At 42.7% G+C, this 15,869-nt stretch overlaps 1 protein-coding gene across 1 annotated transcript in view; it reads right to left on the reverse strand.

Moving 5' to 3' along the window:
• Positions 1 to 15,869, reverse strand: part of LOC135242603 (SH3 and multiple ankyrin repeat domains protein 2-like) — a 110,374-nt gene that overhangs the window by 41,887 nt on the left and 52,618 nt on the right. Inside the window, exons 6-10 of the mRNA XM_064313753.1 lie at positions 15,213 to 15,355; positions 5,294 to 5,300; positions 4,608 to 4,732; positions 2,535 to 2,576; positions 383 to 497 (exon numbers count right to left, since the gene is read on the reverse strand). Of these exons, the coding sequence (XP_064169823.1) occupies positions 383 to 497; positions 2,535 to 2,576; positions 4,608 to 4,732; positions 5,294 to 5,300; positions 15,213 to 15,355 (432 nt within the window). The remainder of the gene's footprint in view (positions 1 to 382; positions 498 to 2,534; positions 2,577 to 4,607; positions 4,733 to 5,293; positions 5,301 to 15,212; positions 15,356 to 15,869) is intronic.

Raw genomic sequence — 15,869 nt, forward strand, 5'->3', positions numbered from 1 at the left:
GAGGCCTGGGCCAGGTCAAGGGGACATGTTGACTGAGGCCTGGGCCAGGTCAAGGTCATGTGTTGATTGAAGCCTGGGCCAGGTCAAGGTCACGTGATGATTGAGGCCTGGGCCAGGTCAAGGTCAGGTAATGATTGAGGCCTGGGCAGGTCAAGGTCATGTGTTGATTGAAGCCTGGGCCAGGTCAAGGTCACGTGTTGATTGAGGTCTGGGCCAGGTCAAGGTGACATATTGGCCTGGGCCAGAGCGCTAGACAATGTGCTGTAATGCAGATGCCATGGGCCCTGAGACTCCATGACTGACTGGAGAAATGTCTGAATGTAAAAGAGGCCTGGTCTCCAGGTGCTGCGGAGACTGCTTCACCATGGTTACTCATGGTTACCTATTGACTTCTGCCTCCTCATGGTTCCCTTTGACACCCCCAGGTGGGACCCCCCGGCAGGGGTCCCTGGCACTGTGGGGGACACTACGGCAATGCCCTGGCGCTCGTACAGGGACTGCAAAGAGAGAGAGAGTGAGAGAGAGAGGGGGGAGGGTGACTCAGAGCTAGCTGATGCAACAGCACTGCCTGAATAAATTTGCAAGAACTGTCACACACTGCTGTGGTGTTTTTTCCAGTCCTAACTGATCCATTTATTATTATCATTCATTTATTACTGCAGTTACAAAATATTTTATAAATGATATATATATTTCATTACTTCAGCACTGACACTGACAAGATTCAAGATTCAAAAATCTGTATTGTCTATCACATAGTGTTAGAAAATTGTCTTAGGTTAGGGGCTCACAAACAACATAAAAACATACACCCATGAAAGGCTCACAAAATTACATTAAAAACCCTATAACGGTTGCTTTGTACAATGACCAAGACCGTTAATGACATTGATAATAATAACAATAATAATAATAATAAGAAGGAACATGGGTCATGCTCAAGAAGATAGTTGTATTAATCTATGCAACTCAGTGAAACAGTAGATAGAATCAATACAAGATGTTAAAGGCTAGAAGTCTAGTTATCAATTTGCTCTACTGATAAAGTCACAGTCCACAGCTGAAGAAGTTCACAAAAAAAAAAGATGAAAAAATCCAAAATATGAGGAACAAAAAAAGAAATAGGATAGATCTCACTACTCTGTTGTATAGAAATCCATCATTTCAGTTCATAAACTCCAGTAATCCATGAGAGCAAAAGAAAAAAGGTCTTCGGAATCCGTTGGGCCTTTGTCTTTCTTAATCCCAATGGTTCAAGCAGTCCAGCAAAGCAAACAGAGAGATTGCCTGAACTATATGAGCAGTGATATAGAAAATAAGCCCAAAAGACTCCTTTTACTTGTTTTAAAGTGACCAAAATACTCTCACTAGCCAAAACCATGCACCTAGTTTTCCTCCTCACTCCACCAAACATTTTTTCCTTTGTCATCTCTCTAGCACACCCACTTCCTGTCTCCTGGTGGTGTAAAGGTATCGCAATCAAGAGAGAGGGGAGAGTTTACAGGCCCTGCTAATTGATGGAACTCCGTTCATTCTGTGGGTTACAACACAAACAATTACATTTTGGCCAGAGGTACTCTGAAGCGGCGGCCTAACGGGAGTCACTGAAAGGAGGGGTGAAGGGGGTGTGAAGGGTCCTTAGTGATGGAGTGTCATGGTTCTGTGTTTCTGTCTCAGTCTTTCCTTGTTGGGCCGCCAGATGGCGGCACTTCTGATTTGTGTCCTGCTCGTTCCCCTGTTAATTGCATTATTGCTTTCAATTATTTTATTATTGTTTCTGATTGTGTCTCGTTGTTCCCACTCTGTCTTGTTTTGATTTTTAATTGTACCCTCCTGTGCCTTGTTGGTTTTGAGTCTATTTAAGTCCTTTGTCTCCCTGACTCGAGTGCTCCTTCCTTGTGTTTCTGACTTTGTTTCTGCCTGCGTTCATGTGTTTTTCTGCCTGCATTTTAACCTGCTTGTGTTTCTGACTTTGTTTCTGCGTGTTTCTTGATGTCTTTCTGCCTTTGTATTTCTGCCTGTGTGTTCTGCTTGTGTTTCTGCCTGCCTGTGTTCTGACCTGCTTGTATTCTGCCTGCCTGTTTTCGTTCACTGTTTCTGTCCTCGTTGTTTGTTTTCTTGTTCCAATTTTTTTCATGTGTTTGAGATTTTTTGGTTTTGCCTGTCGTGGCCTCTTTTTGGTTCCCTGTTTTGTTTATTGTTATAAGTAGTAAAGTCTTTGTTTTATATACCTTTTAAGTCTCTTTTCTTTCTTACTCTGCCTTTGGGTCCAACCCGCCAAAACCCTAACATGGAGTCTGCCTTTCTTTTTACTGTGTGACTGTAAAGGTCTGAGAGTTGGGTCTGAGTGGCACAGATTATAGCACAAAATGCCTGGGGATATAACTTTCTCACTGTGTGGTATGCTTTTGTATTTTTCTAATTGTTTTGATTGAGACATCTTGGTGTGAAGTGCATAAAAATGAGTGATGATGTGATAGTGAATGATGACATTGCTGTGGCGATGTGCACATGATTGTACAATATACACTCACCGGCCACTTCATTAGGTCCACCTGCTCAACTGCAAACTGCACCTGTTAACGCAAATATCTAATCAGCCAAACATGTGGCAGCAACTAAATGCATTTAGGCATGAAGACATGGTCAAGACGATCTGCTGAAGTTCAAACCAAGCATCATAATGGGGAAGAAAGGTGATTTAAGTGACTTTGTGAATGTGGCATGGTTGTTAGTGCCAGACCGGCTGGTTCGAGTATTTCAGAAACTGCTGATCTACTGGGATTTTCACGCACAACCCTCTCTAGGGTTTACAGAGAATGGTCTGAAAAAGAGAAAATATCCAGTGAGCGGCAGTTATCTGGGTGAAAATGCCTTACTGATGGCAGAGGTCAGAGGAGAATAGCCAGACTGGTTCAAGCTGATAGAAAGGCAACAGTAAGTCAAATAACCACTCGTTACAACCGAGGTATGCAGAAGAGCATCTCTGAACGTACACCACATCAAACCTTGAAGCAGATGGGCTACAGCAGCAGAAGACCACACCGGGTGCTTCTCCTGTCAACTAATGAAGTGGCCGGTGAGTGTATAGTATGCTTTCAGAGGTGAGAAAACCCAGCCGCGCTCAGACACACAGCAGGATGCCCAATACATTGATCCTGATCGACCAGTCGATTGCAGAGGCCATGCTGGTTACATTACATTACATTACAGGCATTTAGCAGACGCTCTTATCCAGAGCGACTTACAACAAGTGCATTAGTTCAAGGTGCAGAGGTGCAGAAGAAACATACTAGAGTTAAGTAAATATCGTAGTGCCAGAACTGACCACATAGATCAGGACTCCAACCCTGTAGAGTAACCTGTTCAGCAAACAAACAATCCTGCCAAGTACAAACTAGCACTGAAATCACATTTGCCTTTGGTTGAATGTCATGTCCTTTTAAAAAAGCATTAGCTTTCATTCCTTATCCCTATGGCTTCTGCCTGACAGACAGGTATATTGGATTGACGTGCAATGTGGCCAACCTGCAGTAGTTGAGAACTATGTTACATTACGCATGTCCATTAATTTGTGGTACGATTACTTAAATGTCCAATATTACATAATAGCAACAACATGATAAGTTGCATTTTATATGGAGCAGAGAAGCTGCGGTGACACGATAAATCAGGTCCATTTTAGGCAGGTAATTTTGCTTTAAATATCCGACAAATAACGGTGTGAATGTAAAATCTGGGATTTTGTCCAGATGTGATACCGATCTAATACATTGACTTTGATGCCAATACAGGTATCTATACAATTTGGCTTACATTTTCATGTGATAGTAACAAACTTTGACAATGCAGCTGGCAAATCGTGGTTGTGACTCAATCTGGTCCATTTTAGGTTTTGCTTTCAATATCCAATGGATAATGGTGTTTTAAATCTAAACTGGGATTTTCTTTGTCCACATATGATGCTGGTCTATGATTTTACTTTTTTGCCAATACAGCTTGCTTACAATTATACCTGACTTTAGACAAAGAAACTACACACATTCTCCTATTCTTACATCATTCCCCTCGCTCTACCCGATATTCCCAATCTCACATCATTCCCCTCTTTCTACCCGATATTCCCATTCTCACATCACTCCACTCTCTCTCCCTGATATTCCCATGCTCACATCATTTCCCTATCTATACCTGATATTCCCATGCTCACATCATTCCCCTCTCTCTACCCGATATTCCCATTCTCACATCATTCCCCTCTTTTTACCCAATATTCCCATTCTCACATCATTCCCCCTCTCTCCCTGATATTCCCATTCTCACACCATTCCCCTCTTTACCTGATATTCCCATTCTCACATCATTCCCCTCTCTCTACCCGATATTCCCATTCTCACATTATTCCCCTCTCTCTACCCGATATTCCTATTCCCCACCCCAACAGAAATCCCTGTCCTCCCCTTCCACATTTTAGAGGAGATGGATTACCCATCACCAAAGTATTAACAGCCAAAACATTGCACCCACATAAATTGGATGGAGCTCAACCTCCCCCCCCCCCCGCCCCCAGCCCTCCACCCAAACAGGATGGAAAAGACCTGCCGTACGTTCATCTCCTTGGGCGTGGCCAAACACCTGCTGGATGGGCGTGGCTTAATGGCGGCCACCCTCATGTCTGTTGACATGTCGTCCCACAGTGGTTTCTGGGAGGGGGTAACTTCGTCCACCTTATCTGCAAAACACAGCCCCCATTGAGCCAGTTGAGAACAGCACTTCTGTGGCCTGAAAACACTCTCTATGAGCCATTGAGAAAATGGCTCAAAAATGAAGATGAAACATAATTTAAAAAAAAAGTGATTTGTGTTCAAGTCAAAGCCGTGCAAGCTCACGATTCTGTAGGTCAGACTGCTTATGCCATAGGTTCTTAGGATTAGGCTCCTGGATCTATTGTTAGCGGCCGCGCAACATGCTAGCAGTTTGCTTTGGAAAAGCTACCATGCATTGGTTGAGAGATTACTTAGTGTGACTTGAAAAACAATCCTCTTCCTCAGACCTTCAATATTTGAAGGCTGAGCATCTACACAGAAACAGAAGAGAAGAAGATTCAGTGCTGGGCAGGCAGACTGCAGAGAATGAGATGGCCCTGATTAGGATCACACAGGTGGAGAACAGGAACCTACAGGTGTAAATTCCTAAAAGCAAGCCATCGTTTATGCAACACCACCTGAGCAGAATGCAGACTTTGTAGATGAAGGAGATGACAGAACCAGAACTTGGAAGTGGGCTCTGTTACTGTGCTCCTTTAGTAACACAGAGATATACACCAGGTGAAGCCATAAGGAGAACTACTACAACCACCCCTACTCCCAAGGAACACACACACACACACACACCTGGCTGTCAGTTCCAACAGATGGCGATTACAGTGCCCTGATTTACACAGTTACACAGAACAGCAAGCTAACACAGTTACGCAGGTCTAACAGGTGCACAGAACAGCAGCAGGCTTTGCAAAAAACGGCAGCACTGAGGGAAAGCTGGCATAGGGCTCTGTAAATTAACAGCAGCACTGAGGAAAAAAAAAAACAGTTACACAGAACAGCAGCCTAACACAGTTACGCAGGTCTAACAGTTACACAGAACAGCAGCTTAACACAGTTACACAGGACACCGATCCAACACAGTTACACAGGACAGAGATCTAATACAGTTACACAGGTCTAACAGTTACACAGAACAGCAGCCTAACACAATTACACAGGTCTAACAGTTACACAGAGGGAAATCTGGCATCGGGCTCTACAAACGAGTGGAAGCACTGAGCACTCTGGGAAAGCTGGCATCGGGCTCTGCAAACAAGCAGCAGCACTGAGGGAAAGCTGGTATCGGGCTCTCCAAACGAGTGGCAGCACTGAGCACTGATGGAAAGCTGACATCGGGCTCTACAAACAAACAGCAGCACTGAGGAAAAGATGGCATCGGGCTCTGCAAACAAACGGTGGCACTGAGCACTGAGGGAAAGCTGGCATCGGGCTCTACAAACGAACGGCAGCACTGAGGGAAAGCTGGCATCAGGCTCTGCAAATGAACAGCAGAACTGAGAGAAAGATGGCATCGGGCTCTGCAAATGAAGGGCAGCACTGAGGGAAAGCTAGCATCGGGCTCTACAAACGAACAGCAGCACTGAGGGAAAGATGGCATCAGGCTCTGCAAACAAACGGTGGTACTGAGCACTGAGGGAAAGCTGCCATCGGGCTCTGCAAACGAAGGGCAGCACTGAGGGAAAGCTGCCATCGGGCTCTGCAAATGAAGGGCAGCACTGAGGGAAAGATGGCATCGGGCTTTGCAAAAAACGGCTGCACTGAGGGAAAGCTGGCATAGGGCTCTGTAAATGAATGGTGGCACTGAGCAGTGAGGGAAAGATGTCGTCGGGCTCTACAAATGAAGGGCAGCACTGAGGGAAAGATGGCATCGGGCTTTGCAAAAAACGGCAGCACTGAGGGAAAGCTGGCATAGGGCTCTGTAAATGAACAGCAGCACTGAGGGAAAGCTGGCATCGGGCTCTACAAATGAAGGGCTGCACTGAGGGAAAGATGGCATCAGGCTCTGCAAATGAACGGTGGCACTGAGCACCGAGGGAAAGCTGGCATCAAGCTCTGTAAATGAACGGCGACACTGAGGGAAAGCTGGCATCCAGGTGGAATGTTTGTATACTGGACAAATGCAGCATTGTTTCCATAGTAACGGCTTGTGTCTGAGTTAGCCAAAGTCGTGAGTTGGCCAAGATACTGAAGCCTTCACGGAGACAGGAGTCTCTCTTTAAAACTGCAAAAACCACCCAAAATGTAGGGCTGCTGAGAATTCCTCTGCACAAACAAAAAAGTCCCCACAGTCAATAGATGTGTGTTTGTTAGTGTTCCTTTCCTAACCAAATCGCATGACACTTTTAAAAGTGGATAGAGCTTTAGTAAAAGTAATTTTAATTCTGACACAGGAGACTTAATAAATACATAACTGATAGATAAATAACTGAAAAGGAGACAGTGTATAAAACATGCCTGTTAAACTTACCGCCCTTCTTTTTCCTCAAAGTGGCTTGGGAATAAAAAAGAGAACAATGTACAATTCTGGCTTTAGAGTACAAATACACACACTCTCAGAGACACAAAACCATCACCACAAGATGGGTGGCCCAGCAAGAGGCAACATCCCCAGATAATGAACAACAACTAAAACCTTTTTTAAGTGAGTCATGAAACTAGAGATCAACTCAATTCAAAATGCCTTATTTGCACAACATTTTCCAGTATATGTGTTGTCAAAGCTTTATAAAACACATTGCAATGTGCATAAAGTACAGTGTAATGTTATCAGTCATAAACAAATGAACAGAAAAACATGGAAATACATGAACTGAAGAATAATATGAATAAAACAACAAATGACAATTCATTATGACTTATGAACATTAAGGGTCACAACTGTCCCTCAGGCTGTGACAGCTAGCTACATATTGTGCAGTCAAATTTCAGCAGCCCCGTTCCTCTCGCAGGAGAATTTTATGTGATCCAGGTAGAATAACGAAATAACCACAACAGCCACAGACACTCAGCCCTTAAAAACATTAAATTCTGTACATTCTGACCCCATTTCAACAGACAGATTTCATAAACAACTTCACATGTCCACACAATAAAGCCCCAAACTAAGGGGATTTTGCGTTCTTCTTCTTCTCTTTCTTCTTCTTCTTCTTCTCATTCTTATTTTTCCTGCCGCCTATCCCACTAACAACATGTCTCCCCATTGGACATTTTACAGACACCAGCCAAATCTTCACCTACACGACCCAATCAAAAACTTGCATACACACACAAAATACCCATACCTTTTTACTCTGAAACATTTTCAGTTTAAACAGCTAGCCTGCCTGTGGCCTACTGGGCAAGATTATAGTCTTGGGAACATGGGGTTGTAGGTTCAAGCCCAGCTAGGAACATGTTTCTTAACCTGCTTTTACCCTCATTAATAATTGTCTACTACTTCTCAATTATTGCTTTTGCACAATATCTACCCGCCGTTCACCGAACGTATACCGAACTGAACTGCATTATGACGTACCGTCTGCACGTTCAGTTATTAACCGGCTACAATATTGCAAAGCCATATGGATTCAATGGGAGCTCTTCTGTGCTTACTGGCCTGTGTTCTTCTGTAAAACCATGGACACGTTTGCTAATGATATTTCACGCAATGCATAGCTATGTCACGGTGCTGCACTAACAAAGTCACAGACTGGTAAATCTCCGGTTGAAGGATTGAATCCCGCCTCGCCCTCAGGCAGATAGTTTCCTCTTTTACACTAACGTTTTCTTACGCTTATATTTGCTTTACCAAAACTCACTCACAGCCACCCTTATGCATTTCATGGCGGCAAATGTATTCCTTTTATTAAAAGGTTACACCAGTTCACTACTGTGCCATTTCTACTAACTATATTTCTTCACTTGGCTACCGTACAAAACCTTCTTATCAGCAAACACCACGTTTCTACATTCATGTTACCTCACCCTGTTCTCTATCTAGCCACATACAAACAATTACTATGTATGTATGTTCTGCAACTCCACATTAAAACATCACATTTAAAATCATGACTCACTCATAATTATAACTACTACTGAACATGACAAAAGCACATCAGTGCAATAGATTACACGTTACTTAACCCTCCACTTCAAGAACTAATGTTTTATACAGACTGTTATATATACCATTCGATAAGGAAACTAAGCTCGCTCATGGTCACTTCATTTACTCCGCACTATAGTCTGTGATCATGTCAACCTTCACCTACATGCCCATTCTGCTAAAAACATATTGTTTCAGCAATTTCATAATTTCTCCTAATTTATCTCACACTGTTGTTATTTTCTCATATGCAAAGCCTGCTGGGACATATGCGTCTGCTCCTATTCTCCACTATCAAGTTTTCCGGTTCTAGCTTAGCAAAACAGCGAAGAGGATTCCCACCTGCAGATAAGCCTATCAAAATGCCTTATAAACCTTACAAACACTAAAAGTGCATCTCCACGAAATAAAAGACAATGGAGCAGGACAGAAGGCTACACAAGTTGCGACCTAGGGAGCTCAAATTTTACGAGCTTGCTGATTCTTTTGTCAATCAAGGCTCGTTGGATGGCCGTGAGTACATACACTGGCCATATTTCACCTGCGTTTCTCATGCGTTTACGCTTACGCCACCGCACCCTTTCTCACAGCCACTCTTTTACATACATAGCAAACCGAAACTGCTAAACGGTACACGCTCATCAGACTGTACAACTTCACACAAGGATAGCCATAATCCACAACTGTTTCTTACAGGGTCACTTCGCATTTCTCACTCTCATAATAAAACGCTTTGCAAAAAGAAATGATATCTCATAAAAAACACGTTTTCAACGTACAAAAATGGCAAGTTAGTCACACATACAAGACATACACCGTCTATAACTCATTCATTCAGACTGCCAAAATCCAGGCCTGCCATTAAAAGTATTGATATCCAAATGACGCCAAGCTATGGTACTACAAACAATATAGGCTATCTTGCCTCACCAAACTTAAATAAGATGTATTCCAAAGCAATGCTACCCAATATTTCCTCAATTCTTTCAAGTCACTTGGCCCTGTGTGTATACGCATGCAGTACATGGACAGGCTAAACATATGTGTGGATGGCTTTCTCAAAGTCAAGATTGATTGAATAGGCGTCTATATGTCCAATTTGTATTGGTATATATGTATTTCGCTGCCCAGCCTTTCTGTTGCGTGAATGATTGTATGTTTCTTGGTATAAATGTCTGTTCATAAATGTGAATGTAACATGCTGCGAGGAAAATGTCCCCATGGGGATAAAGAAGTTCTCTATGTATGTATGTACAATATGTATTTTAATATGTAGACATATGTTTTCCGGGGGAAATATGCTTCCTGTAGTTACTGACCAGCAGTTTTCTACATGAATTTCAATGTGTTCCATGAGGCAATTCGAAATATTCGACACTTTGATCTGACACAAAGTGTGCATGACATTGTGATGACACAATGCGCCTGCAGCACACTTAAGTGGGAGCAGAGGAATCTGCCCCAAACGCAGGAGCTGCAGGTGTTCTGCATCCCCAATCAGCCTGCAGCACACTTAAGTGGGTGCAGAGGAGCCACAAAGGAGGAGTAAGATAGGGCCTCAGGAGAGGAGAGCATTGAGGAGCAAGGAGTTATACTGTTTGACTGGTATTTTGTGGATTCCCCAGAATTGGGAACGGAACAAAGGATCTGCAAAAGGACAAAGGACAACCCCAGATCGCCTGCAACCTTTTCACACCCCGTCTCACCCCTTTCTCCTCTCCCCACTCTCCCCAGGAGGAGGGGCCGGTGCAGCCATAACAAACCCAGGAAGGAAGAAGCTTGGTTGTAGTATTCTCCCAGTCCTTTTTTCCCACCCTTTATTAAAAAACATTTGAGTTTTGCACTGGAACACCGCTTTTGGCTGTTTCTTTTTTGGTGAAACTGCCACAATGTACACATCTGCAAGGAAAGAAAATCGCCTTTGTTTCAGCATACACCCCCTCCATCTTTGACCCTTCCTTTTTTCCATGGTTAGGAAAAGAATTGTTGGCCTTGTAATAGGAGGAGACATGAATGTGGTTTTCGACTTGCAAAGATAGATCCACGCCAACTTTTACAGCCTCACAACAGTTGGCCTCTACTGCTTTGAATAATTTCACCAAAGACCTGTCTGATGTGTGGTGTTCTAATGTTTACACTTGGCCTGTCTTGTCATTAGCAAGGTAGCTGACGTTAAGCTTGGAGTAAATAATTATGTATGTCTGGTGTGTCCACAACTACAGCAGCAGAGGTTATACTTGATTTTCAATACTCCATAAAACATTCTCCAGAATGGACCATGTACTGTGTTCATATAATCAAACCAGAGCTGTTGAACGTAAAGACAAACTACCAGCCTTTAATCACTGAATGTTCTCTTGCACAGATGGCTTGGCTGGTTAGCTAGCCTCATCCGATCGCTATGTGCCATTTAGCACTGATGAGTTAGCCTGACCGTAGTCATGTGACTGTGTCAGCGTGCTGCTCCAGGAAGCGAGTGCTCTCCAAGGAGAGACCCCCCTTCTAGATATTTACCAAAGCTTCTGATGCTCAGCCAGATTTCCAATGGCTGAAACGGGTAATTGTGGAATTTTAGATCAGCAAAAAAATAATGTAACTGCATGGCAGCCTGTACAGTTCCCGACCCCCCACCCCCCTCATCTATATTCAGGTTATCAGGTCATCAGACCATCAGATACTTGTTAATATCAAAAATATTCTTCATTGCAATCAAAAACTGTGCAGGCAAATTGTAAAAAAAAACAAAAATCTTTAAAAAAATTAAATCTGAACTAATATTTCAAAAACTCAAATCCACATGGCTATTTCAGCTCGAAGCTCGTTCCCTGAAATGCGGTACAAGATCTTTTCCCACTGTTAATACCCATCTCCCATCTGCAGAGCCTGATTAGAAAAGTCAGGGAATGGATTCCTGAAGGCCAGCCGGTGAGCGCCATCGGTCAAGCTTAAACGCCAAATATTAACACTCATCCACCCGCAAGTCACCACATTAACACTAATCCATCCGCAAGTCACCACATTAACACTAATCCTCCTTCAAAGTCACCACATTGACACTAATTCTCCTTACAAGTCACCACATTAACACTAATCTATCCACAAGTCACCACATTAACACTAAACCTCCTTCAAAGTCACCACATTAACACTAATCCTCCCTGCAAGTCACCACATTAACACTAATCCACCCGCAAGTTACCACAATAACACTAATCCTTCTTACAAGTCACCACATTAACACTAATCCTCCTGTAAGTCACCACATTAACACTAATCCTCCTGCAAGTCACCACATTAACACTAATCCTCCTTGCAAATCACCACATTAACACTAATCAACCCACAAGTCACCACATTAACACTGATCCACCCGCAAGTCACCATATTGACACTAATCCTCCATGCAAGTCACCACATTAACACTAATTCTCCTTGCAAGTCACCACATTAACACTAATCTACCCACAAGTCACCACATTAACACTAATTCTCCCTGCAAGTCACCACATTAACACTAATCCACCCGCAAGTCACCACATTAACACTAATCCTACTTGCAAGTCACCACATTAACACTAATCCACATGCAAGTCACCACATTAACACTAATTCCCTGCAAGTCACCACATAACATAATCACCGCAAGTCACCATATAAACACTAATCCTTCCAGCAAGTCACCACATTAACACTAATCCTCCTGCAATTCACCACATTAACACTAATCCTCCTTGCAAGTCACCATATTAAAACTAATCCACCTGCAAATCACCACATTAACACTAATCCACCCGCAAGTCACCACATTAACACTAATCCTCCCGCAAGTCACCATATAAACACTAATCCACCGCAAAGTCACACATTGACACTAATCCTCCATGCAAGTCACCATATTAACACTAATCCACCCACAAGTCACCACATTAACACTGATCCACCCGCAAGTCACCATATTGACACTAATTCTCCCACAAGTCACCATATTAACACTAATCCACCCGCAAGTCACCACATTAACACTAATCCACCCGCAAATCAGCACATTAACACTAATCCACATGCAAGTCACCACATTAACACTAATCCACCTGCAAGTCACCACATTAACACTAATCCTACTTGCAAGTCACCACATTAACACTAATCCACATGCAAGTCACGAAATTAACAATAATCCACCTGCAAATCACCACATTAACACTAATCCTCCTCGCAAGTCACCACATTAACACAAATTCACATGAAAGTCACCACATTAACACTAATCCTCCTGCAAGTCACCACATTAACCCTAATCCTTCTTGCAAGTCACCACATTAACAGTAATGCACCTGCAAGTCACCACATTAACACTAATCCTCCTTGCAAGTCACCACATTAACACTAATCCACCCGCAATTCACCATATTAACACTAATCCTCCTGCAAGTCACCACATTAACACTAATCTACCCACAAGTCACCACATTAACACTAATCCTCCTTGCAAATCACCACATTAACACTAATCCTGCTTGCAAGTCACCACATTAACACTAAACCTCCTTGCAAGTCACCACATTAACACTAATCCACCTGCAAGTTACCACATTAACACTGATCCACCCGCAAGTCACCATAGTGACACTAATCCTCCATGCAAGTCACCACATTAACACTAATCCACCTGCAAGTCACTACATTAACACTAATCCTCCTTGCAAGTCACCATATTAACACTAATCCTCCTGCAAGTCACCACATTAACACTAATCCTCCTTGCAAGTCACCACATTAACACTAATCCTCCTCGCAAGTCACCACATTAACAGTAATCCACCTGCAAGTCACCACATTAACACTAATCCACCCGCAAGTCACCACATTAACACTGATCCACCTGCAAGCCACCAATTGACACTAATCCACCCGCAAGTCACCATATTAACACTAATCCACCCGCAAATCAGCACATTAACACTAATCCACATGCAAGTCACCACATTAACACTAATCCACCTGCAAGTCACCACATTAACACTAATCCTACTTGCAAGTCACCACATTAACACTAATCCACCTGCAAGTCACCACATTAACACTAATCCTCCTGCAAGTCACCACATTAAACTAATCCTCCTGCAAGTCACCACATTAACACTAATCCTCCTCGCAAGTCACCACATTAACACTAATTCACATGAAAGTCACCACATTAACAGTAATCCACCTGCAAGTCACCACATTAACACTAATCCACCCGCAAGTCACTACATTAACACTAATCACCGCAGTCACACATGAACTATCCACCGAAGTCACCACATTAACACAAATCCTCTTGCAAGTCACCACATTAACACTAATCCCTGCAAGTCACCACATTAACACTAATCCTACTGCAAGTCACCACATTAACACTAATCCTTACTCTGCAAGTCACCACATTAACAGTAATGCACCTGCAAGTCACCACATTAACACTAATCCTTCCTGCAAGTCACCACATTAACAGTAATGCACCTGCAAGTCACCACATTAACACTAATCCTCCTTGCAAGTCACCACATTAACACTAATCCACAAGCAAGTCACCACATTAACACTAATCCACAAGCAAGTCACCACATTAACACTAATCCACCGGCAAGTCACCACATTAACACTAATCAACCTGAAAGTGACCATGTTGGAGCCATTTATCTTGTTAAGAATATTTTGGGAAAATTAATTATTTCCTATATACGTAATCATGTTCTTGGTTTCATTATTTCTTTATATATAATCATGTTTATTTAACAATAATTATTAACATTTGGCACATTCTGGAATGACTCTCATCCGCTTCACAATTCAGCATATTAACACTCATCCTCCTCACAAATCAACACATTAACACTAATCCACCTCACAAATCACCTCATTAACATTCATCCGCTTCACAAGCTGCCTCATTAACACTCATCTGCTTCACAAGCCGCCTCATTAACACTCATCTGCTTCATAAGTTGCCAATCCATCTCACAAATCACAATATTAATGCTCAGCATCTCTTGTATAACAGTGACACCTCCTTGACATTCTGAAGCCCAGCTCATCTGAAAGTTGTGTACTTCCAAATATTTTGTGTATATTTTTCACATGAGGGGTTGATGTATTTTGTGAATTCTGACACTGGTGACTGAAGCTACACTTTGCATATAATTTAGAAGGAAAACAAAATGACAGGAAAAATCAAGGCAGAAGAGAGATGTAACTATGACAGCATACTCAGAACACATGTACAACTGGGGGCAGTGGACAGCGAAAAGGCAGATGAAATGAAAAGAGAAAGAGAAATCTGTTCTTAAGAATAAAAACTTGGTACCACCACTTACCTTTATCCACTGCTCTCGCCCATTTTAAAAAAGGAAGCAAAGGAATGAGCATTAAAGAGGAAATAACCACAAATGTCAGAGAGGTCTGTATTATTTATGGCTGATTTACCTCCTCTGTGAAACAAAGAATCAACACACAGTGCAACACCATATGCATAATTAAACATAATGCAAAACATGCACTTTTCCAGTGACTGTCATTTTTTTACCCCTGATGCAGTGCTTACCTAACTCCTCGAGCTCTGATGTCATAGACTTGGAGCGCCTGGAAAGTGCGGTGGAAGGGGCCCGCTTTGGAGCGGGTGGGGCTTCAGTCATGTACAGCATACCATAGACAGAGGGAGAAGTGGGAAGACTCTAAGTTATTATTCCAGTTTAATGGTCTGAGTTCAAGTTTGACTGTAACACAGTGCAAAGCACCCTGGGTAATTCCATGTTACCATTCCTGAAGAGCGTGCTGAGGGACCTCAGCCACTCAGCCCTTCTTAGAGAACAGAGCTAAATCCATACACAGATTGAAACCCAAGAAAGTAATTTGCATATTATTACACTAAGAGGGTGATTTGTGTGCTGGGTCACATCACTGCTGTAGAGTGGAGCTGTGTGCAGGTGTATTTACTACTGAGACAATGACTGCTTTAGCAAAGCAAATGAAGATATTTCTCTTTGTGACTGTGCTTCCATGTAATCTGTAACTGACTTCGTGAATTCTTAACTGATTGATTTCTTTTGTATATGAGACACTTAGCGAGAGAAACAGAGAGAGAGGGATAGAGCGAGAGAGAGGGAAAATGAGAGGGACAGAGGGAGAGGCAGAATGAG

Source organism: Anguilla rostrata, chromosome 16, assembly GCF_018555375.3.
Source record: "Anguilla rostrata isolate EN2019 chromosome 16, ASM1855537v3, whole genome shotgun sequence".
Taxonomy (NCBI): domain Eukaryota; kingdom Metazoa; phylum Chordata; class Actinopteri; order Anguilliformes; family Anguillidae; genus Anguilla; species Anguilla rostrata.